The sequence below is a fragment of the Aedes albopictus genome, chromosome 1, assembly GCF_035046485.1.
Source record: "Aedes albopictus strain Foshan chromosome 1, AalbF5, whole genome shotgun sequence".
Classification (NCBI taxonomy): Eukaryota; Metazoa; Arthropoda; class Insecta; order Diptera; family Culicidae; genus Aedes; species Aedes albopictus.
Genome location: NC_085136.1, coordinates 84860871 through 84884087, shown reverse-complemented (window position 1 = coordinate 84884087; position 23217 = coordinate 84860871). Strand labels below are relative to the sequence as shown.

Sequence of the window (23217 nt, the reverse complement as noted above, 5' to 3'; positions counted from 1 at the left end):
AAACTGAAGCCAGTTGCTCCTTTTCCGCAAAGGCCAGTTGAATATCTGTTGAAAGCAACACTAGACAATCATTTGTTCCTTTACCCTTGCGAAACCCGAATTGTGTACAGTCGGAACCCGCTCGTTGAACCACAACCTCCACCCAACCAACGAATTCGATTCGCTAGTTGGGTGAAGTGACAGCATCACAAGGGGCGAGTGCATTGTTTTTTTTTCAATCATGTTTAAGTTGGAAGTAAAAAGTAAAAATTTTCAATTTGTTTTACATTTAGAGCAAAACTGATCCGTTTTGCAAGATACATATATGGCCAATGCAAGAAATAATTATTTTCACCCATTTTTAGTCGGTGAAGTGAAAATATAGATGTTTATTAGGCCTGTCCAGCTTTTCAAAAATGGTCTCTGATTCTCAAGTCCACCCCCATATTTTGATTGGCATCCTAAAAGAAGTAACTGGTCAAAATTTCAGCCAAATCCATTGAAATTAAGAGGTGCATCAAATCAATTTTGTGTTTTTCGACTATTTTTGAACTTCAAAAAATCATAACTACACTAAAACATGTCAAAACTTAATTCTTTCGGCAGAAATTGAAAGCTATACTTGTCTGCTACAACTTCTCCGAACAACGTGTGCCAATAAAATTGAAGGAAACATGTGTAATTATCACATTTGTAATCAGAAAAACCTTAAAAAGTTGATTTTTTGATAGATTTCGTTCTGGAACACCCTAATTTACTTATTAAGTTGGATTTTTCAAAACGGCATCATATTCTCCAATGTTTTTTGGTTATTTGCTTCTTTGACACCAATGCTGTAGGAGTTGAGCAAAAATTACTAAAATTCGTGCAAGTCAAATGTGGCCTAAAAACTACCTTTTTGGAGGCAATCACGTTGTGGCGCGAAATTGTACCGAACGTAGTAGCTTTGCTTCCTAGTAGTTTGCCTTGGCTACCCCCTACCACGGGTGATAACAAACAAGCGCGATGACAGGTGTTGGCTATCATATCAGTGCTGACGCGATGCCACTTTTTGTGCGCCAAAGCGTGATTGCACCCGAAAAGCTAGTTTTTAGGCCACATTTGGCTTTCACGAATTTTAGTAATTTTTGCTCAACTCCTACAGCATTGGTGCCAGAGAAGCAAATAACCAAAAAACATTGGAGAATATGATGCCGTTTTGAAAAATCCAACTTATTACGTATATTAAGGTGTTCCAGAACAAAATCTATCAAAAAATCAATTTTTTAAGGTTTTTCTGATTACAAATGTGATAATTACACATGTTTCCTTCAATTCTATTGGCACACGTTGTTCGGAGAAGTTGTAGCAAACAAGAATAGCTTTCAATTTCTGCCGAAAGAATTAAGTTTTGACATGTTTTAGTGTAGTTATGATTTTTTGAAGTTCAAAAATAGTCGAAAAACACAAAATTGATTTGATGCACCTCTTAATTTTAATGGATTTGGCTGAAATTTTGACCAGTTACTTCTTTTAGGATGCCAATCAAAATATGGGGGTGGACTTGAGAATCAGAGAACATTTTTGAAAAGCTGGACAGGCCTAATGTTTATGAAACCACCCGGACCAACATGCAAGCACCAAACGCTTTCAATGATCGACAAAATAAAGATTGCCGATGTTTTGCATTTATTTCGAAGTAATTGTACATATTGTTTTTTTTTCAGAAACATGAAATAGAAATTCTTCTCGATTATCAGTAAAGTTTAAGAAACCAAAAACTCATTAGCTCGCCCCTCGGAATTACAGATTGGTTGTCATTTTCAGTTTGACATTGAATTATGACATCCAGGTACTTTTTAGTTGACTGACAGCTCAATTAACGGAGCCCCAACTAAAAGGCCACCCAACTATTAAGCCCCCATCCAGCGGGTCATGACTGTATTTGAAAGCAAGTTATTCGATTCGGCCCAATGATCGAGTCGTGATAGGATCATTTTTTCCAACAATTTCCTTAAACATGATAACATAGCAATAGGGCGGTATGAATTATGATCAGACGCTGGTTTACCAGGCTTTTGAGCTATTACTTTGACCTGTCTCCATTCATGCGGAACGATGTTGTTGTCCATTAATGAGTTGAACAGGTCCAGTAATCGTCTTTTTGCGATATCTGGGAGATTCTTCAGAAGATTGAACTTTATCATATCGCGTCCCGTAGCTGAATTATTTGATGAAAGAAGAGTCAGAGAGAAATCCAGCATGGAGAATGGCCTATCCAGAGAGCCGTTTCCTGATGAAGTTTCCCAAGAGAGCGGTTTAGCTGGGACCGATACTGGGCAGACCTTTTTTGCGAAGTTGAATATCCAGCGATTGGAGTATTCGTCACTCTCATTAGAGGATGAACGGTTTCGCATGTTGCGTACTTTCCACTTTAATCGATAAAAGCTATTTAATTGCATGCTTTTGTTAGCCATTATTATTTTTCGTTCATGAGCTTATTTGTTTTGTGTCGCTATACGTATCGCACACGGGCTTATACGTCAAAACATACAAATTCTCAATAATTTTTTGTTCGGCGCTAAACGATCTGTCAAAGTAACGCTTTGATTGTGAATATCAGAAAGTGCGTGCGCTGCTTTCGTGAGCTCTGTAAAAGCGAGCTTCAGTTATTATCAAGTATCGTCACCAGAACAAAGGTATAATTTACGTTCTAAATGTAGAAATTCATGTGACTGCAGCTAGTTAAAGCTTATTTCAGGCAAAATTTAAGTGATTCATTATTGTGCCAAGGAACACCGAAAATCACACAACTAATGGGTCAGTTTTTGTGCAGCATAGTATTGAGAGTTCTGCGTACATGGGCATTGCATACTTTTAGGCGTTTATCGGTGGTTGTGTTGAAGATTTTCTCCCAATTTTGAAAAATTGATTCCAAATCGTGAAAACACGCTTCTTTAAGAGGTTCATTTTTTTATACATTCCATTCATTTATTTTTTCATAGAATAAGTGATCATTCACTGAAAAAATAGACAAAACATTATAGTTGAGCCGATTCCTCTTGAGTGACCCATAATAGGCAACAAATTGACCCATAATTGTTAAACAGTCAATTTCGACCTATTATTGTGATTTTCATTATTTATCTCTATTTTAGTAATTTTCACCGCCTAAAGTGAATTTTACATTCAGATTTTTATTCAAAACAATAAAAAAGAATTTTCAATGAAGAGAATAAAAAATAAAAATAATGAAAGTGTTATTTTTGTATGTAAAAGATTCATATTATTAAATGATTGTTCCTTGAGTGACCCATAATTGTGCAATGAGTGTAAATAGGATAATCTTCCGCCTTATAACCAAATAGTTATTTGATTTTTGGCATCTTCACAATAGAACATCCTCCTTCGAACTACAGCTCAAAAAATGTGCTTTTTTATCGCAATCCCCCTCACGGTGAACAAGCGAAAAATTTTCTTTGAGCCCTACTGTGTAACAAAAAAAGATTAGTTTTTTTTTTAATGGTAAAAGTGTTTTTGGAAATTATTCTTTACTAGCAGTCCCGGCAAACGTTGTCCTGCCTGCCTACTCTGTTTTCTGATATCCAGTTCCATGAAGAAATGCCCCTCAAAATGGATTTTCAGATTTTTCTGTTTTTTTTGGCTTCCCGGTCACTTTTTCTAATTATTTTTTCGTACGAACACGTCGCGTCGTAGCCCTGGCGGAATGCAACAGTGAATGAATCATGTCGATCTGTTGACCCGTTCCCGAACCTATCGTGACATACAAACACCATTCCATTTTTATGTATATAGATGAACAATTTATTTTGTGTAAAGAATCTATTGAATATAATGCCTCATTTACTTACTACTTTCAGTCCTGTTCACCAACGGTGGTGCAGAGGGTCAAATTGAAAGTTTTCAATCCTGGGCGATTGCCAGCCATCGCCTTGACCTGTGGCCAGGTCAAATTTCTGTCGACATGCTTGCTGCTGCGATGTCCTGCTGGGTTTCAATCTTACGCTTGCTTGCAGATTTCGTTCCCGCTCCTACGTAGAGTGTGGCCGACCCACCTCCACTTTCGCTCCCGAATTTATGTTTTTATCGGCTTTTGATGACATCGACGGTGGAGCTCCACGTTGGACATCCAATTGTGAGGCCACCATGCACGAATTATATACCGTAGGCATCTATTGATGAAGGCCTGCAGCCGTTGAGTGTTCTCCACTGATACACACCAGGTTTTACTGGCGTATAGCAGTACAACGATTTGGTCTTGTTGACGTTGATGGTAAGACCTGCCGCTGAGGAGTGATTGACAAGATCTTCGAGCTTGCTCTGCATATAAGAGCGCCGTTGAGCTAGGAGAGCAACATCATCAGCCAGATCGAAGTCATTTAGGTATCCATAGTAATGGGCTGCCAAAGTAATCCACGATTTGTTCACGGTCAATCGCACCTACCGGGATCTCGTAGATTACGATGAGGAACAGTAAACGGTGATAGTATACATCCCTGCTTCACTCCAGCTACAACCCGGGTGGGATCGGTCAAAACTCCGTTGTGCAGTACTCTGCACTAAAATGCCCTGTACTGTGCTTCAATGAGGCCGATTTTCTGAGGGAGATCCTTGCGCCGGAGGGCTTCCCACATATTTCCGTGATTGAGACGGTCGTATGGGAATAATAACGAAAATCGTTGGTGATCCTGTTTACGCCAGCATATTCAAATGGATCAAAAACTCAAAACTTTTGAAAGTAAAGACGTGCATGAACATAATTGACGGCGGCTTAGGGATGTTTCAGGGAATTCCAAGGGATTTCAGGAGCATTCCAAGGGTTTTCAAGAGATTTCAGGGACATTTCATGAGTGATCCAGTGAGTTTCAGGTGCTTTCCAGGGACGTTCCAGGGGGTTACAGGAAGTATCCGGGGGTCCCAAGGGTGTTCCAGGGGTATTCTATAAGATTTCAGGTCTTTCCATGGATGCTCTTTTTTTCCTTCGTAACCATAGGGGGATAATCTGCAAACAGACACCCTAACATCAAGGATAGGGTAGTGTGGGGCTGAGGCCGTCTTCTACACCAAAAGTAAAAACCAGGACTACTCTCTCCTCGTACTGACTAAACACATTCCTATGGTCGCCAAACCCTACGTCTCTCCGGAACCACCAAGAAGGTATTGCTTCAGAGAGGGGCTGGTACACATCGCACCCTCAAGGTTAGCTGCGTAGCCTAGCAGCAACGAACATCGATAACTCGCTTAGGAGAGTCCATCACGGTAGCAGGCTGGCGCTTAGCCAGTTTCCCGAGTGGTCCTCGCCACTCCCTTTGTCCTCGGAAGGCGGGCAGGATCAACCCCGCCCGCGCCCAACTGCTTTGCAGACATCAAGTACTGATGCCCACGTAACACTATCTGACCTGCTGAAGGCAAGAGTATCACTATCCTCCAGGCCCTATCAGCTGCACCAGAAGGTTGCTGACAGCAGGGTCTCCACCTGCCCCGACCTTTGCCGGGGACCCTTTTCCAACCGCGGGCTCGGATCCAACCCAGTAGACCGACGCCACGACAGCACCGCTATCGGGACTTCCTCTCCGCGGCCATTTAATCGCTGTAAGGGTCGATCTCGACCGCAGGGCACCGGTATGACCTACGAAGCCGACTCCGAACCCCTGGACCACCTCTTGTACTGCATCTGAACTAGCCATTCTCTGAATTCACGCGCCACCTCCTCTGTAGCTCCCAGACGATATGGGTGATAGCCGTTGAACGGCGTTCCAGCTAACCTCATCCCTACACATCCTCTTGCTTCTTTCATAAGTTTATCGTATGAAATTAGTCATAACAAGCCCAATATATTTTAATAAGGTTTTGTTATGGCATCCATAGTGATTAGTTATTGCTATAATTCATTAAGTATGTTTAATAATGTCGTAAGTTCAGTTCACTGTTAAAGTGTAGAATTAGCTATAAGTTAAAATAGACATTAATAAAAAAAAAATCAGTTCACTGAGTTTATTTGCAACGAAAAAACTTACAGAATTCATAAAAAGTCCATAGAATTTTCGCCATATTTGTAATTACATGAATGCTACAAGAATGGTGGACTAGTAATTGTTCCATGTGGCGACCGTGCAACCAAAGATATTATTTTCCAATGTCAAAAAAGATTTGTTTCCATCGCAAGGTATGTGTGGTTAGAAACATGACGAATATCCCATTCGGACGGAGCGCAAAACAGTGAAATCTTAATATAAATGGCTCAACTTTCGTTCTCCAGAACTCTTAAACTGTCTGAACGCCCAGCGTTTTTCGGGATTTCTAGACCCCCCTCCCCCCTCTGTCATGCTATGTTCCTAGACCTAATACACGTACTGCCACACTTCTCAAGCCTCCCCCCTTCCGCAAATGGTGGACGTAATTTATGGACGTTCCCATATATAACCTTACAATTCGTAGTTGCTACTCCGTGTATAGCGATTGTGATAGTTCAGGGTTGTAGTAAGTGGGCGACGGTACTCCCGAACAAAGTCCGTTAGTCCACCACATCTTTTTCCTGCAATATTGCCCACTAGTTGTACAATTCATTTTTTGAAGTCGCCGAATTTCGATTCATGTGAAATTTCTCTTGAGACCCTTCTCAAACGAAACGTCCTTTCTAATTTGACCAAAACTTACCGAAATAAGACATCGGTTACACGGGGTCAAATATTTGACAAGGAATGAACTAACATCTAAACATGAAAATTCGATCGAGTCAAACCAAATGTTTGAGTATCGATTTGTTTTGCACATATATTTGGCCCTGTGTGCTACTCAGTACTACTTAACTTAAGACTTAATGTTTATGGGTTAATCTTGAATTTCTTCAGCTATTTCATGGAGAACTTAAAGGAATTCATTTGAAATTATGGAGGTGTAATTAGTTTAAAATATGGACTGAGCCGTGAAGCTTGAGTCAGCTCTGAGGAGTGACCAGTACAGAGTGTGGCGCATACAGAAATGAGAAGTGAGGAGTGAGAAGTGAGTATATGCACTATAGATTTGAGTGCCCAGTAAGGGTTGATCAGTGAAGAGAGATAGTAGTGAGGAGCGAGATGAAAGGAATAGTCAGTGAGTGGGGAGAATTGAGGAGTGAGCAGTAACGACTGAGGAGTGATAAGTGAGGAATGAGAAATGAGCAGTGAAAATAGAGAAATGAGGGATGTGTAATGAGGAGTGTGGAGCAAGGCGAAGTAAGAATTGACCAATGAAAAGTAAGTAATAAACTGTAAATAATGGTTAGTGAGGGGCTATGCGTTAGTGAAAAATGTAGAGTGCAGATTTGATGAGTAAGAAGTAAGCTGCGAAGAATGAAAGTAAGAAACTTTAAGCTTTGAGAAGGAAGAAGTGATATGTTAACAGCTCATGAGTGAGAAGAGGAAGGTGAGCAATGGGGATTGAGGTGTGAACCGCAAGCAATGAGCAGTGGAGTAGTCAGGATCAGGAGTGAGAAGTGAGGAATAAATAGTGAGGAATGAGCATCAAAACAGTATAGAGAGGAGTGAGGATGTGATTCAACAAGGAGTGAGAAGTGCGGAGCAGAGTGTCTGAAATCTCATGTATGGATTACTGCACGAATTTCTACTGGCCTGCTTACTCTCACGCGAAATTTCGCGCAGGCCAGCATAAATTCGTGCAGTGGACCATACATGAATGAGACAGTGTGCCATGCGCTGACTTGAAATGCGTCTCAAGAAAACTTGCGAGATTTGAGATCATAGCATGCTCATAAAAAAATGTGTGTACGTGTCTCAATGAGACGTCTCGAGAGACTCGTCTCATTGAGATGTTTGTCAGTTGAATTGCAGAGGAATTATATTAGAGGCCCAGATGAGATCTTGTAAACCTGATCCCAACCCAGAATTAGGGCAGAAATAGCGAGATCGATAATTATCTGGGGATTCAATACATTTATCAACTAGCGGTAATGGCGGTGGTGGTTTGGATTTTGACGTTTCATTGGAGATAATCGAAGCGGTTCTGTACCCCCTAACCCTTTCGCAGACCGCTCGCGAACTGGTGATCAAATAAATATTAGTTTTGGTGGTATCAGTTGAGGTGGCAATATCCCTAAACAAAGCCCACAAAATAGCTCATTGTCTTTAGAAGTTATGTAAGGTACAAAACTCTGGTGCACTAGGCGCACACGTTCAACTTGTCTGTGTGGATCATATTGATCCCAATAATTTACACATCCTTTTTTGACACCAATGGGACTGGTGACACTGAATGGTGGTGGTGATTACTCTGCGGGGCATAACTGGGTTTACGTAAAACTTGTTTTTTTTTTGGCTTTCAGTCACAGTTGATTACACAGCGCAACATTTTTTTTGTCTCAAGAGCAAACTTATGTGTCTCTGATAGATTTTGGGCTGCTGAATCTGAATCCGGGCTCAGATTTGCTCTAACACGTCACAATTTTGAGCTATACCCCAATTTATAGGGTAAAATATGCGATTTTGGGTTTTTTTGACTGCAAACCATTAAGTATGGACATATTTTTTTTAAGTAATCAAAAGGTAAATTGCTCAATTTACATCTAAATTAACGACTCATGCAAAATATTTCATTTTACCTAATCAAATTTGATAGGTTTAAGCATTTTATGTTAGTATCGAAACTTGCATGCAACTTCTGGAGGGTGACTTATATGGGAAAAATCGTACCTAACATAAATCGCTTAAAACTATCAAATTTGATTTGGAAAAACAAAATATTTTGCATGAGTTGTTAGTTTAGATGTTGATTGAGCAATTTACCTTTTGATTGCTTAAAAAAATATTTCCATGTTTAATGGCTAGCAGTCAAAAAAGCCCAAAATCGCATATTTTACCCTATTAATTGGGGTATAGCTCAAAATTGTGACGTGCTTGAGCAAATCTGAGCCCGGATTCAGATTCAGCGACCCAAAATCTGTTAGAGACACATAAGTTTGCTCTAGAGACACACCAAAAGTTAATTTTTGTTACGCTGTGTTATTTTAGATCATTGGATTTTCATCAGGGCTCGATTAGCCACATAGGAAGCCTAAAAGCTGTTCTCGTTTCTTGTCGCTTCAGGCTCTACTTTTCAAAGCAATTATGACATATGAAGGTGAAAAAAAAATTACCCGCCGATTACAATCTTCGCCTTGATGAACGTTAGGGCCATTTCCCTTGCACTTAAATGACCCTTCATCCCTCTCCGTTGGTCAATCAGAACACGTCCAAAAAATCTCACACGAACTGACCAAACGAGTATCAACAGCACTCTTATGCAGTTTCCCAAAACATTATGAACATTGGACATCTTGTTGGACATACTCACATCACTAGAAAAAAGTTCGTTCCAGGATTGTACCACGTTTCCCGTCGTATAACAACTTCCGGCTGCTTTCCATATGCCCCAGAGTACGTATTATTCTAAGCCCTTTCCACTCCTGGAAAACGTCAACCCAATCCCAGTGAAGGTTTTGTGAGTGTATCAAGTTGGCGTCGGGTCGTCACAAGCTGTACCTGGAGCCTCCTGGAGCTTGTCTCATTGAGATGTCTCATTGAGACTCGCAATGCTAATGTAATGTGCACCAACATCGCGAGTCTCAAGCTCAAGGAATTTTCATGTGCACACAGCCAACTTTTCTCAATCTCATATTGATATTTGTGTGTACAGATACTCTGGTGCGGAGTTAGGAGTGAGCAGTGAAGAAAGAGCGTGTTTAAAAAAAAAGACACTACACCGTCTTCAACCAGAGGTTGTACAGACTGAACAAGCACTAACATGACAACGGACAACACACATAACACCCAGTGGTCCAGGTGAGAATTTTCCGATTGACGAAAAGTTTTCCCCGACTGGAGCGGGAATCGAACCCACACTCCGAGGCTTACGAGACACCTAAACGACTAACCACTCGGCCACGTAGCCCCAATATACATTATGCATGGGTTTTCATTGATTCAAAACAACTGGAATCATGTGATATTCAGAACCATTCCGGAAATATTCCGGATTGTACTGTGATCAGGGGGTGGGGAAGTGGTCTACTTTGCAAAATGGCTAAAAGTGATTATTTCTTGTGTTATTGTTCCAGGTGTTTTGGAGTAGCCACATCAGTTGATACATACTTCAGTCAATTTTTTCTGCCCCATTCTCTCGAAATCATGAAGATTGATACTTCGGACGGCTTGTTTTGCTTGAAAACCAGAAATGTTCCCGATGACACCCCCGTAGAACCTGTGCTAGATGGTCCACGGTGGCCATATTAGTTGATACAAACTTCAGTCTATGTTTCTGACTCAGCCAATCGAAATCATGAAGATTGATATGTCGCACGGCGTATTTAGGATAAAAACCAGAAGTGTCCCCAATGAGGCACCGCGGACCCGGTCACGGGGAACCGGATGGGTCAACTTAATCAAATCTGGATATCACAGTTGTGTTCCACTGTTCGCAACAAAGATTTCGCTGAAAATCGATGGTTCAAACACAATAACACACGAAATAATCACTTTTGGCCATTTAGGCAACCCTTCTGACCCCAGGACAATCCGGAATATCCTCGGAATGGTTCCAGATATTGCACGGCCCTTTGAATAAAATAATCTAACGTCAATTTATGATTAATTGAGGGTGACTTCAAAAAAATCGAATAAAAATTGACAAAATGCCAGCATTTTGAAAATGAGTTGTCGGGGGTTGGGTACGTGAAGGTTATTAAATGATGCAAACTCTTAGTGGAATTAAAAGGAACAGTACCTTACCCGTTTATTTGAAAATGACGTTAGAAAACGATTTTCAGCATCTATTTGTCGAGCCTGTTCCAAAAATACACGTTTCACATGGGTTTACATTAGGGCTCCTATAAAGGCATATGTATTCAGCATTATCATGCTAAGGAAGACGGGTTCGATTCCTGGTCAGTACACGATCTTTTCGTAATGGAAATATTCTTGACTTTTTTGGGCATAGAGTACCTTCCTGCCACAAGATACACACACATACAAAATGATCAGATACAGCTTTCGGTTAAAAGCTGTGGAGCTGCTGAAAAACAGGCTTCGTCCCAGTTTTGACGTTACGCCAAGAAGAAGAATATGGGTTTACATTGAATTAATTTTCGAAAACTAGAAGCGACCATCTAGGATTTCAAAATGACGTCGTGCATTTATTTACAACATCTTTTCGTCGAGCGCGTTCCGTAAATATCTATGTATATTGTGACAATAGATTTTCAACAACCTGAAGCGTTATGGATTCTTCAAAAATCTTAACAATACTTCACACCTAGTTTTCCAGTAGTATTAGGAAGCGAATATGTTACACGTTGTGAGAAAATAAAAGATCTAGGAATAGTTTTAGACTCCAAATTAACATTTGTGGATCATTATAATGCAATTACTCTTAGAGCAGGCAACATGCTTAAGTTTATAAAACGTTTTAGCTAACATTTTCAAGATCCTTTTACACTCAAAACACTTTATGTTTCGTATGTACGTTCAATTTAAAAGAGAATCTCTGAAGCGTGCACAGTGAGAATGTTGACCACTCCCAGTCAATTATTCAGTTGATTCATTGCGCAGCTGTCATTGGTTCGGGTCAATCACGGAGTAGCAACCATAGATATGTGCAGTCAGTCTAAGCTAAGCTAGCTAAGCGTATGTACGTTCAATTTTAGAATATTGTTATGTTGTTTGTTCGCCCTATACTAAAATATATGAAGAGCGCAGACCAACTTAGGTTGGTCTGCAATGCCACTGCCATCGTATGAATCACGTTGCTTGTTAATTAATCTCCAAACATTGAAAAGGCGCCGAGAGTGTGCGATGGTGTCGTTTATTAATAATGTTGCCACTCAACGCATTGATTCGTCTAGTATATTGTCAAAATTAAATTTATATGCTCCAACTCGCCAACTGCGTAGAAGAAACTTATTTGCTGCAGATTTTCACCGTAGTAATTACGCTAAATTCGGTCCACTAAATCAGATGATGTCCACTTATAATCAACATTGTGAAAGGATTGATCTAACCAAGACTCGGACAAAATTGAAAAAATACTTTTATGATACTCAAAACCAAGGGCCTTAATAAATATTGTTAAGTGGAATAGTGCAATATAAAATGTACAACTAAGCATACTTATGTAACTAACGGTCTACGCATGATTGACAAAAAAAAATTACAAAAAATCTCTGGGAATTCCGAGTACATCTGTGCGAATCCTTGATGTTCTCCGGGAATCCTGACCAAGCAATGTCATATTAGAGCTACGGCAGCGTAAGTTTTGGTTGTATAGAAGTTAATTTGACGTTAATCTAGCATTGCATAATGGGTCCAGAGCCGCATTTACGAAGACAAAAATCCGTTTTTATTGAATATAACTTTATGTGTTGATTTTTCGCTATACTTTGTTCTGAGCACTTTCAGAGCATCCAAAAACTCACAATATTGTTGAAGACGCCAAGTTTGTATCTCATCGATTTAAGAGTTACAACTGATTTTCTATGTAAAAAAACGTATTTTTCAAATTCAAAAAAGATTTTTTTTTTCGTTTTTATTTTTGTGTATTTTAACTAGTTGCTAATTCTACACTCATTCAAAAAAGAGCTTCAAACAAAAAAGGTACTCACAACTTTTTCACCATCAATAGAACAGAGTACGATCTTTTCAATGCAATTCGACGATTGAAAATCCATTTGCTCCTTTTTGAGACATGACTTTTTTTTTTTTTTAAAAGTGTTTTTTTTTTGAAGAAAAAAGCCAATATCTTTTTAACTATGAGAGATAGATTATTGAGCTCTTTGGAAAAACTATGCGTCATTGATAGTTCTAAAAGTGCTCGGAACAATTGTTTTACGAGAAACGAATGGATTAAAAATTTTAGCAAGAAAACTGAATTTTATGGATCACCTTAACATGATTCTTTTAAAAAAATATAAGTTAGAAACCATAAGAGATAGAATAATGGTTTTTTCGGCAAACTTGCTCCAAATAAGTTTTTTTACAACTTTGTAGAACATTTTGTAAGCGTACATAAAACTATTTTAAAGCAGATGTTTGGAACAGCTAAACTTGAGCGACCACCCTAATTTCACAATGATGGGAAAAAAAATCGAAAAATATTAAGAAACTTTCCCAAAGACATCATGTATCTAAAACTTATGGTTTAGGCACAAACATTTTTGTCTTCGTAAATGCGACTCTGGACCCATTGTGCATTGTGTTAGAACAACGTCAAATTAACTTCTATACAACCAAAAGTTGCGTGTTGCTTGGGTGAGATTATGAGCGTGAGACAGCCTATGCTGAAAAATTTGGCATGGGACAACGCGATCTGCATGCAGCATATTTTGATATGGAGATCAAAAAGTGATATTGGTTTGTTTGATATAAGAGGTAAAAGTACTGGAAATAATAGCTAAAATTTACTCCTCGACCAACATCATCATAACAAATTTAGTTCTTTTGAGAGCTTGCCAATAGCAGCGAGCTATTCGGTTGATCTTCAAATAAAATAGCAAATTTTGCTATTGGTCAGACGTCCCACCTAGGAACATTTTTTGCTATTATTTTCAGTGCTTTTAACTCTTATATCAATCAAACCAATAGCACGTTTTGCTCGTCAGTACTTGACCTCTGCCCGGGAGATTATGCCGAGAAAATCCTGACAATTCATCAGCATTATAACTCCACCAGCATTTTTATTCAAAAAGATAAAATACGTTGAATTTCCGTTAGATTTACATTTATACTGCAATGATAAATACCAAATCCAACAGCTATCCAGAAAAAATTACCTTGTATTTTATAACATTCGTCGGAGAAAGGAACAAGTTTGAAACTAAAATCGAGTTTTTTTGCAGTTTGCAGTTTTGAAAGATGGGACAACGATTCTGCACACGGTACAATAGCAATCCAGATTTAACATTTCTTGTGCATTAGAGCCATTGTTGTCCCCAACCGTACACTACGTCAGCGAACTTTTCCCAACGTGATGTGCTAGGATGATTAAACTAAAGAAAGTATTATTTTGGTTTAATTGTCTTCGCACGCCATGCATTTGGGAAATTTTGCATATCTTTTTTTTTTAAGAAAAACTTCAGACTTCTCTGATTCATTTATAGAAAAAAATCTGTCACCTGAACCTTTTTTTGAACTCTTACCCCCTCCCCTTGGGCAAATGTGAACTTTTTAATACTCCTCTCACCCCTTGAGGTGCAACGCAGTTTGTCATCATATTCAAATTGACTTTGTGAGTTCAAAAACTCATCAGCATTTGATTGACGAGTATAAGGCTGTGCCGAGCAACCAGGTTCAGTTCTCGCCAATATTCATTTTCAATTTGCATTCATAACCAAATCTCCCGCACGACCGCCATGCAGTGAGCCAGCCAGTAGGTATAGTGTTGTTAACATGTCGTACTGTTTTTCCCATTTCTCCGCAGATTTCCGACTAATCCGAACGCTACAGCTGACGGAAATCGTCGTGCCGGACGTGGTCGACGTTCGTGATACGCCCACGCTGTCCTGCAGCTACGACATGGGAACGCACACACTGAACTCGGTCAAGTGGTACAAAGACGAAAGCGAGTTCTTCAGGTGAGTATCTGCCCTGGTGGTGGTTGGCCCTCATCTGGGCTCAGCTTCAAACGATAGCGACGACGACGAATGACCCACGAAACGAATGCAAACGAACGACGTCGCTGACAAGCGGCAGCAGATGTTTTGACACTGATTGGATTTTTCGATAATTGCTGTTTGCCCACTTTCGATGACGATTTGCGACGACGACGAGACTATCACCGAACAACTCAAGTCTGACCAGCTATCTATTTCAACAGTCCATCTTCCGGCTGCATCTATATCGGATTATGTTTGCTACTTTGCGTTCTCTGTTTTTTCCTTCCTATCTCCTCCAGGTACTCACCGATGATGGAGCCGAACGTGAGGACATTTCCGGTCGATGGTGTGACCGTTATCCGAGACTCGCCAGAGCACTACTGCAACCGGTTCATGTGTCGCATCCAGCTGCACCGGCTCAACATCAAATCGAGTGGGACCTACCGGTGCGAGGTCAGCGGGGACGCACCGGAATTCAAACTGGCCCACGGGGTCTACAACATGACGGTGGCCGGTGAGTATCTGCTCTGCACTTTCGGCGGAACAGAGTACGGGGTGTTTTCGATGAAGATTGACGTGGTCTGGGGATGATTTGAGGACTAATCGGTGAAATTATCGGAGAACGATTTGTGTCAACAGTTGAATGGGTCCATGACGGGTGTCTCCGCGTTTCTCTGCAGCAATCGAGAAGACAAATTGAAGTTTTTTGGTTTTCAAATTGTTCTTCAAAATATTTTCTAAAACTGCAATCAAAAGGATACTGGCAGTAAAGAATTGTAGATACAGTTGAGTTTCTACTTACGATTAGTCATCTATTTACTTCCACCACAGTTTTCGATTGTCTTTCATATGACTGATTTGATTTTTTTGTCGGTTAGACCGTTCCCTAAGTATGCTTTTTGCATTTTGCCACCCACCTGGAGAAATTCCCTGGAGGAGTTCCTTGAGTAAATCCCCGGAAAAAAATCTTAAAAGGTGTTCCTTGGAGAATTACAATAGGAATTCACGTGGAGCGGACCTGGTGTGATGGTTAGAACACTTGACTATAACGCTGGGATCGAATCCCACTCCCGACAGACTCACAAAATGTGAGTTCTTCCTTCGGAAGGGAAGTAAAGCGTGGGTCCCGAGATGAACTAGCCTAGGGTTAAAAATCTCGTTAATAAAGATAAAAAAAAAGGAATTTATGGAAAAAATCCAAAAAGAATTTCAGGAGGAATTCCTGAAGAAACCCTTGGAGAAATACCTGCAGAAATTCTTCAAGGAATTTCTTGAGGAATCTTTGAAGGAATTCCTGGAGAAGTCCCAGCAGGAATTTCTGGTGAAATTTCTGGAGGAATCTCTGGAGAAATTTATGGAGGAATCATTGGAGGAATCTCTGGAGGAATTCCTGGAGGAATCTCTTGAGGAATTCCTGGTAGAATCTCTGGAGGAATTCTTGGAGAAATTTCTGCAAAACATCCTGGAGAAACCCCTGGAGGAATCTCTGGTGGATTACTAGATGAATCCTAGGTGGATTCCTAGAGGAATCCCTGGTGGATTCCTAGAGGAATCCCTGGTGGATTCCTAGAGGAATCCCTGGTGGATTCCTAGAGGAATCCCTGGTGGATTCCTAGAGGAATCCCTGGTGGATTCCTAGAGGAATCCCTGGTGGATTCCTAGAGGAATCCCTGGTGGATGCCTAGAGGAATCCTGGTGGATTCCCAGAGGCATCCCTGGTGGATTCCTAGAGGCATCCCTGGTGGATTCCCAGAGGAATCCCTGGTGGAGTCCTAGAGGAATCCCTGGTGGATTCCTAGAGGAATCTCTGGTGGATTCCTAGAGGAATCCCTGGTGGATTCCTAGAGGAATCCCTGGTGGATTCCTAGAGGAATCCCTGGTGGATTCCTAGAGGAATCCCTGGTGGATTCCTAGAGGAATCCCTGGTGGATTCCTAGAGGAATCCCTGGTGGATTCCTAGAGGAATCCCTTTTGGATTCCTAAAGGGATTCCCTGGTGGATTCCTAGAGGAATCCCTGGTGGATTCCTAGAGTAATCCCTGGTGGATTCCTAGAGGAATCCCTGGTGGATTCCTAGAGAAATCCCTGGTGGATTCCTAGAGGAATCCCTGGTGGATTCCTAGAGGAATCCCTGGTGGATTCCTAGAGGAATCCCTGGTGGATTCCTAGAGGAATCCCTGGTGGATTCCTAGAGGAATCCCTGGTGGATTCCTAGAGAAATCCCTGGTGGATTCCTAGAGTAATCCCTGGTGGATTCCTAGAGGAATCCCTGGTGGATTCCTAGAGAAATCCCTGGTGGATTCCTAGAGGAATCCCTGGTGGATTCCTAGAGGAATCCCTGGTGAATTCCTAGAGGAATTCCTGGTGGATTCCTAGAGGAATTCCTGGTGGATTCCTAGAGGAATTCCTGGTGGATTCCTAGAGAAATTCCTGGTGGATTCCTAGAGGAATTCCTGGTGGATTCATAGAGGAATCCCTAGAGGAATCCCTGAAGGAATTCCTGGAGGAATCCCTGGTGGAAGTAATAGAGAAATCCTTGGAGGAATTCCTGTAGGAATCCCGTTAGGAAAACTTGGAGGAATCCCTGGAGGAACTCCTGAAGGAATCCCTGAAGAAATTCCTGAAGGAATCCCTGGAGGAATTCCTGATGGAATCCCTGAAGGAATTCCTGATGGAATCCCTGGAGAAATTCCTGGAGGAATCCCTGGAGAAATTCCTGGAGGAATCTCTGGAAAAATTCCTGGAGGAATCCCTGGAGGAATTCCTTGAGGAATCCCTGGAGGAATTCCTGGAGGAATCCCTGGAGGAATTCCTGGAGGAATCCCTGAAGGAATTCCTGGAGGAATCCCTGAAGGAATTCCTGGAGGAATCCCTGGAGGAATTCCTGGAGGAATCCCTGGAGGAATTCCTGGAGGAATCCCTGGAGGAATTCCTGGAGGAATTCCTGGAGGAATCCCTGGAGAACTTCCTGGAGGAATCCCTGGAGGACTTCCTGGAGGAATCCCTGGAGGAATTCCTGGAGGAATCCCTGGAGAACTTCCTGGAGGAATCCCTGGAGGACTTCCTGGAGGAATCCCTGGAGGACTTCCTGGAGGAATCCCTGGAGGACTTCCTGGAGGAATCCCTGGAGGACTTCCTGGAGGAATCCCTGGAGGACTTCCTGGAGGAATCCCTGGAGGACTTCCTGGAGGAATCCCTGGAGGACTTCCTGGAGGAATCCCTGGAGGACTTCCTGGAGGAATCCCTGGAGGACTTCCTGGAGGAATCCCTGGAGGACTTCCTGGAGGAATCCCTGGAGGACTTCCTGGAGGAATCCCTGGAGGACTTCCTGGAGGAATCCCTGGAGGACTTCCTGGAGGAATCCCTGGAGGACTTCCTGGAGGAATCCCTGGAGGACTTCCTGGAGGAATCCCTGGAGGACTTCCTGGAGGAATCCCTGGAGGACTTCCTGGAGGAATCCCTGGAGGACTTCCTGGAGGAATCCCTGGAGGACTTCCTGGAGGAATCCCTGGAGGACTTCCTGGAGGAATCCCTGGAGGACTTCCTGGAGGAATCCCTGGAGGACTTCCTGGAGGAATCCCTGGAGGACTTCCTGGAGGAATCCCTGGAGGACTTCCTGGAGGAATCCCTGGAGGACTTCCTGGAGGAATCCCTGGAGGACTTCCTGGCCCAAGTAACAAAATTAATTTTATAATGCTTTTGAAGAATTCTTCAACACCTATTCTTTAAAACCAAGCATAAACCAAATAACTCTGCATAACTACGTCATAACAATCATAAACCCGCCATAAGACGAAAGAGGCCCATCCTAAGATAGTCTTGGAGAAATAAGTTTAAGATTCTCTTAAAACCTGTTGTACTTCTCAAGTTGTCCTCTAATCGAATTGGTATTTCCTTGTAGAGCTCTTCGAGTGTACCATAAAACGATAATAAAATTGACTACTTCTGACAGCTTCAGTTGCTGCAGCAGCTTTTTTGTTGCAGGAAAAAAAATTGACTGGGGGAAAAATTTCATGATAATCAATTATGCAACATTGTATTTGGGATTACTTCCTAACACAAAACTGGAATACTTCCGTAGTGTCAACTGCCAAGCGAAATTTATCGTATATATGTTGCAAGATACTTCCGAAAATTGCAACGCACTTCGATAATAATGCAATAGGAGAATCTTTAAAATTATTATTTCAAGTCACGAGAACATTATTCATGAGTTTTTTCAATATGGCTTCCATTGAAATCCACGAAGTCGTCATTAATAATCGATGATTTTAATCAACATCACCATAAAATCGTCTTAAATTCCTTTCAACTCAATCAAGTGTTAAAAGCGTAACTCAAGAGTTCTCAGATTTATAACGTTCTTCACCAAAAGCGCCAAAAAACCGTCTTAAGTTTATTTCAACTTGACCAAGTTTAAGAAGGGTTACTCAAGAGTACACCGATTTATGACTTTCTTATTGCCGATTTATGCAAACTCCGCCAAGAACGTCATAAATCTTGATGCCAAAATGTAAACAAACAAATAATTCCATCGCACTGCGATGGATTGTGTATAATAATGTGAGCCGGCACTTAAAACTGGTCTCCCTCATTTTAAAAATTCCTTCTGCAGCCCGGTACCGCTGCCATCCGGGAGCACCTGTCCCGGAAACCTTGATACAATGCAGTACAACGTTCCTCCGGCCAGGTAAGAAGTTGATTTTCACTATGTCGTCAATGTAGTCGGATGAATCGATCACCGATTACACAAGAATCGACGTCCAATGACCAAACCAATATCTTTTCGGATGCCGGAAACGGAGGAGCTTGACACTGCCCCGCGTTAAGGTAGGTTTACGGGACGTATTTTCCTGGTTGGTAGCGATAATGAATCGTTGACATACATAATCTGATGCTCAAGTTTTTTTTTTCATTTTTCTTATACCAAACCGTTCTCACTCGAGAACAGTTGCTCTTGCTCAAGAATGGTTAATTGAAGATAACTACGAGAGCCTTATAAAACTGACAATAAGTTCAACAGTTCTTGTTGTGTTTATGGTTTTATGGCCTAAATCCCAAGTATTCTTGGAGGTGTTTTTAAAACCACATATTGTTGAAGAATAGTTGTGCTCAGCTGAATCTCTGATAAGATCAACTAGAATATGTAATGCTTTGATAAAACTATCATAAAAACAAATAAAACCAAATAGAATCAAGATTGTTACTTGGGGGAGGAATCCCTGGAGGACTTCCTGGAGGAATCCCTGGAGGACTTCCTGGAGGAATCCCTGGAGGACTTCCTGGAGGAATCCCTGGAGGACTTCCTGGAGGAATCCCTGGAGGACTTCCTGGAGGAATCCCTGGAGCACTTCCTGGAGGAATCCCTGGAGGACTTGCTGGAGGAATCCCTGGAGGACTTCCTGGAGGAATCCCTGGAGGACTTCCTGGAGGAATCCCTGGAGGACTTCCTGGAGGAATCCCTGGAGGACTTCCTGGAGGAATCCCTGGAGGACTTCCTGGAGGAATCCCTGGAGGACTTCCTGGAGGAATCCCTGGAGGACTTCCTGGAGGAATCCCTGGAGGACTTCCTGGAGGAATCCCTGGAGGACTTCCTGGAGGAATCCCTGGAGGACTTCCTGGAGGAATCCCTGGAGGACTTCCTGGAGGAATCCCTGGAGGACTTCCTGGAGGAATCCCTGGAGGACTTCCTGGAGGAATCCCTGGAGGACTTCCTGGAGGAATCCCTGGAGGACTTCCTGGAGGAATCCCTGGAGGACTTCCTGGAGGAATCCCTGGAGGACTTCCTGGAGGAATCCCTGGAGGACTTCCTGGAGGAATCCCTGGAGGACTTCCTGGAGGAATCCCTGGAGGACTTCCTGGAGGAATCCCTGGAGGACTTCCTGGAGGAATCCCTGGAGGACTTCCTGGAGGAATCCCTGGAGGACTTCCTGGAGGAATCCCTGGAGGACTTCCTGGAGGAATCCCTGGAGGACTTCCTGGAGGAATCCCTGGAGGACTTCCTGGAGGAATCCCTGGAGGACTTCCTGGAGGAATCCCTGGAGGACTTCCTGGAGGAATCCCTGGAGGACTTCCTGGAGGAATCCCTGGAGGACTTCCTGGAGGAATCCCTGGAGGACTTCCTGGAGGAATCCCTGGAGGACTTCCTGGAGGAATCCCTGGAGGACTTCCTGGAGGAATCCCTGGAGGACTTCCTGGAGGAATCCCTGGAGGACTTCCTGGAGGAATCCCTGGAGGACTTCCTGGAGGAATCCCTGGAGGACTTCCTGGAGGAATCCCTGGAGGACTTCCTGGAGGAATCCCTGGAGGACTTCCTGGAGGAATCCCTGGAGGACTTCCTGGAGGAATCCCTGGAGGACTTCCTGGAGGAATCCCTGGAGGACTTCCTGGAGGAATCCCTGGAGGACTTCCTGGAGGAATCCCTGGAGGACTTCCTGGAGGAATCCCTGGAGGACTTCCTGGAGGAATCCCTGGAGGACTTCCTGGAGGAATCCCTGGAGGACTTCCTGGAGGAATCCCTGGAGGACTTCCTGGAGGAATCCCTGGAGGACTTCCTGGAGGAATCCCTGAAGGACTTCCTGGAGGAATCCCTGAAGGACTTCCTGGAGGAATCCCTGGAGGACTTCCTGGAGGAATCCCTGAAGGACTTCCTGGAGGAATCCCTGGAGGACTTCCTGGAGGAATCCCTGGAGGACTTCCTGGAGGAATCCCTGGAGGACTTCCTGGAGGAATCCCTGGAGGACTTCCTGGAGGAATCCCTGGAGGACTTCCTGGAGGAATCCCTGGAGGACTTCCTGGAGGAATCCCTGGAGGACTTCCTGGAGGAATCCCTGGAGGACTTCCTGGAGGAATCCCTGGAGGACTTCCTGGAGGAATCCCTGGAGGACTTCCTGGAGGAATCCCTGGAGGACTTCCTGGAGGAATCCCTGGAGGACTTCCTGGAGGAATCCCTGGAGGACTTCCTGGAGGAATCCCTGGAGGACTTCCTGGAGGAATCCCTGGAGGACTTCCTGGAGGAATCCCTGGAGGACTTCCTGGAGGAATCCCTGGAGGACTTCCTGGAGGAATCCCTGGAGGACTTCCTGGAGGAATCCCTGGAGGACTTCCTAGAGGAATCCCTGGAGGACTTCCTGGAGGAATCCCTGGAGGACTTCCTGGAGGAATCCCTGGAGGACTTCCTGGAGGAATCCCTGGAGGACTTCCTGGAGGAATCCCTGGAGGACTTCCTGGAGGAATCCCTGGAGGACTTCCTGGAGGAATCCCTGGAGGACTTCCTGGAGGAATCCCTGGAGGACTTCCTGGAGGAATCCCTGGAGGACTTCCTGGAGGAATCCCTGGAGGACTTCCTGGAGGAATCCCTGGAGGACTTCCTGGAGGAATCCCTGGAGGACTTCCTGGAGGAATCCCTGGAGGACTTCCTGGAGGAATCCCTGGAGGACTTCCTGGAGGAATCCCTGGAGGACTTCCTGGAGGAATCCCTGGAGGACTTCCTGGAGGAATCCCTGGAGGACTTCCTGGAGGAATCCCTGGAGGACTTCCTGGAGGAATCCCTGGAGGACTTCCTGGAGGAATCCCTGGAGGACTTCCTGGAGGAATCCCTGGAGGACTTCCTGGAGGAATCCCTGGAGGACTTCCTGGAGGAATCCCTGGAGGACTTCCTGGAGGAATCCCCGGAGGACTTCCTGGAGGAATCCCCGGAGGACTTCCTGGAGGAATCCCCGGAGGACTTCCTGGAGGAATCCCCGGAGGACTTCCTGGAGGAATCCCTGGAGGACTTCCTGGAGGAATCCCTGGAGGACTTCCTGGAGGAATCCCTGGAGGACTTCCTGGAGGAATCCCTGGAGGACTTCCTGGAGGAATCCCTGGAGGACTTCCTGGAGGAATCCCTGGAGGACTTCCTGGAGGAATCCCTGGAGGACTTCCTGGAGGAATCCCTGGAGGACTTCCTGGAGGAATCCCTGGAGGACTTCCTGGAGGAATCCCTAGAGGACTTCCTGGAGGAATCCCTGGAGGACTTCCTGGAGGAATCCCTGGAGGACTTCCTGGAGGAATCCCTGGAGGACTTCCTGGAGGAATCCCTGGAGGACTTCCTGGAGGAATCCCTGGAGGACTTCCTGGAGGAATCCCTGGAGGACTTCCTGGAGGAATCCCTGGAGGACTTCCTGGAGGAATCCCTGGAGGACTTCCTGGAGGAATCCCTGGAGGACTTCCTGGAGGAATCCCTGGAGGACTTCCTGGAGGAATCCCTGGAGGACTTCCTGGAGGAATCCCTGGAGGACTTCCTGGAGGAATCCCTGGAGGACTTCCTGGAGGAATCCCTGGAGGACTTCCTGGAGGAATCCCTGGAGGACTTCCTGGAGGAATCCCTGGAGGACTTCCTGGAGGAATCCCTGGAGGACTTCCTGGAGGAATCCCTGGAGGACTTCCTGGAGGAATCCCTGGAGGACTTCCTGGAGGAATCCCTGGAGGACTTCCTGGAGGAAGCCCTGGAGGACTTCCTGGAGGAATTCCTGGAAGATTCCCTGGAGGAATTCCTGGGGGAATCCCTGGAGGAATTCCTGGAGGAATCCCTGGAGGAATCACTGGAGGAATTCCTGGAGGAATCCCTGGAGGAATTCCTGG

At 43.7% G+C, this 23217-nt stretch overlaps 1 protein-coding gene across 1 annotated transcript in view; it reads left to right on the top strand.

The window, feature by feature from the left end:
• The window catches only part of LOC109622458 (uncharacterized), a 120936-nt gene that overhangs the window by 16030 nt on the left and 81689 nt on the right, over positions 1 to 23217 (top strand). Inside the window, exons 2-3 of the mRNA XM_062844920.1 lie at positions 14422 to 14575; positions 14896 to 15110. Coding sequence (XP_062700904.1) covers positions 14422 to 14575; positions 14896 to 15110 — 369 coding nt within the window. The remainder of the gene's footprint in view (positions 1 to 14421; positions 14576 to 14895; positions 15111 to 23217) is intronic.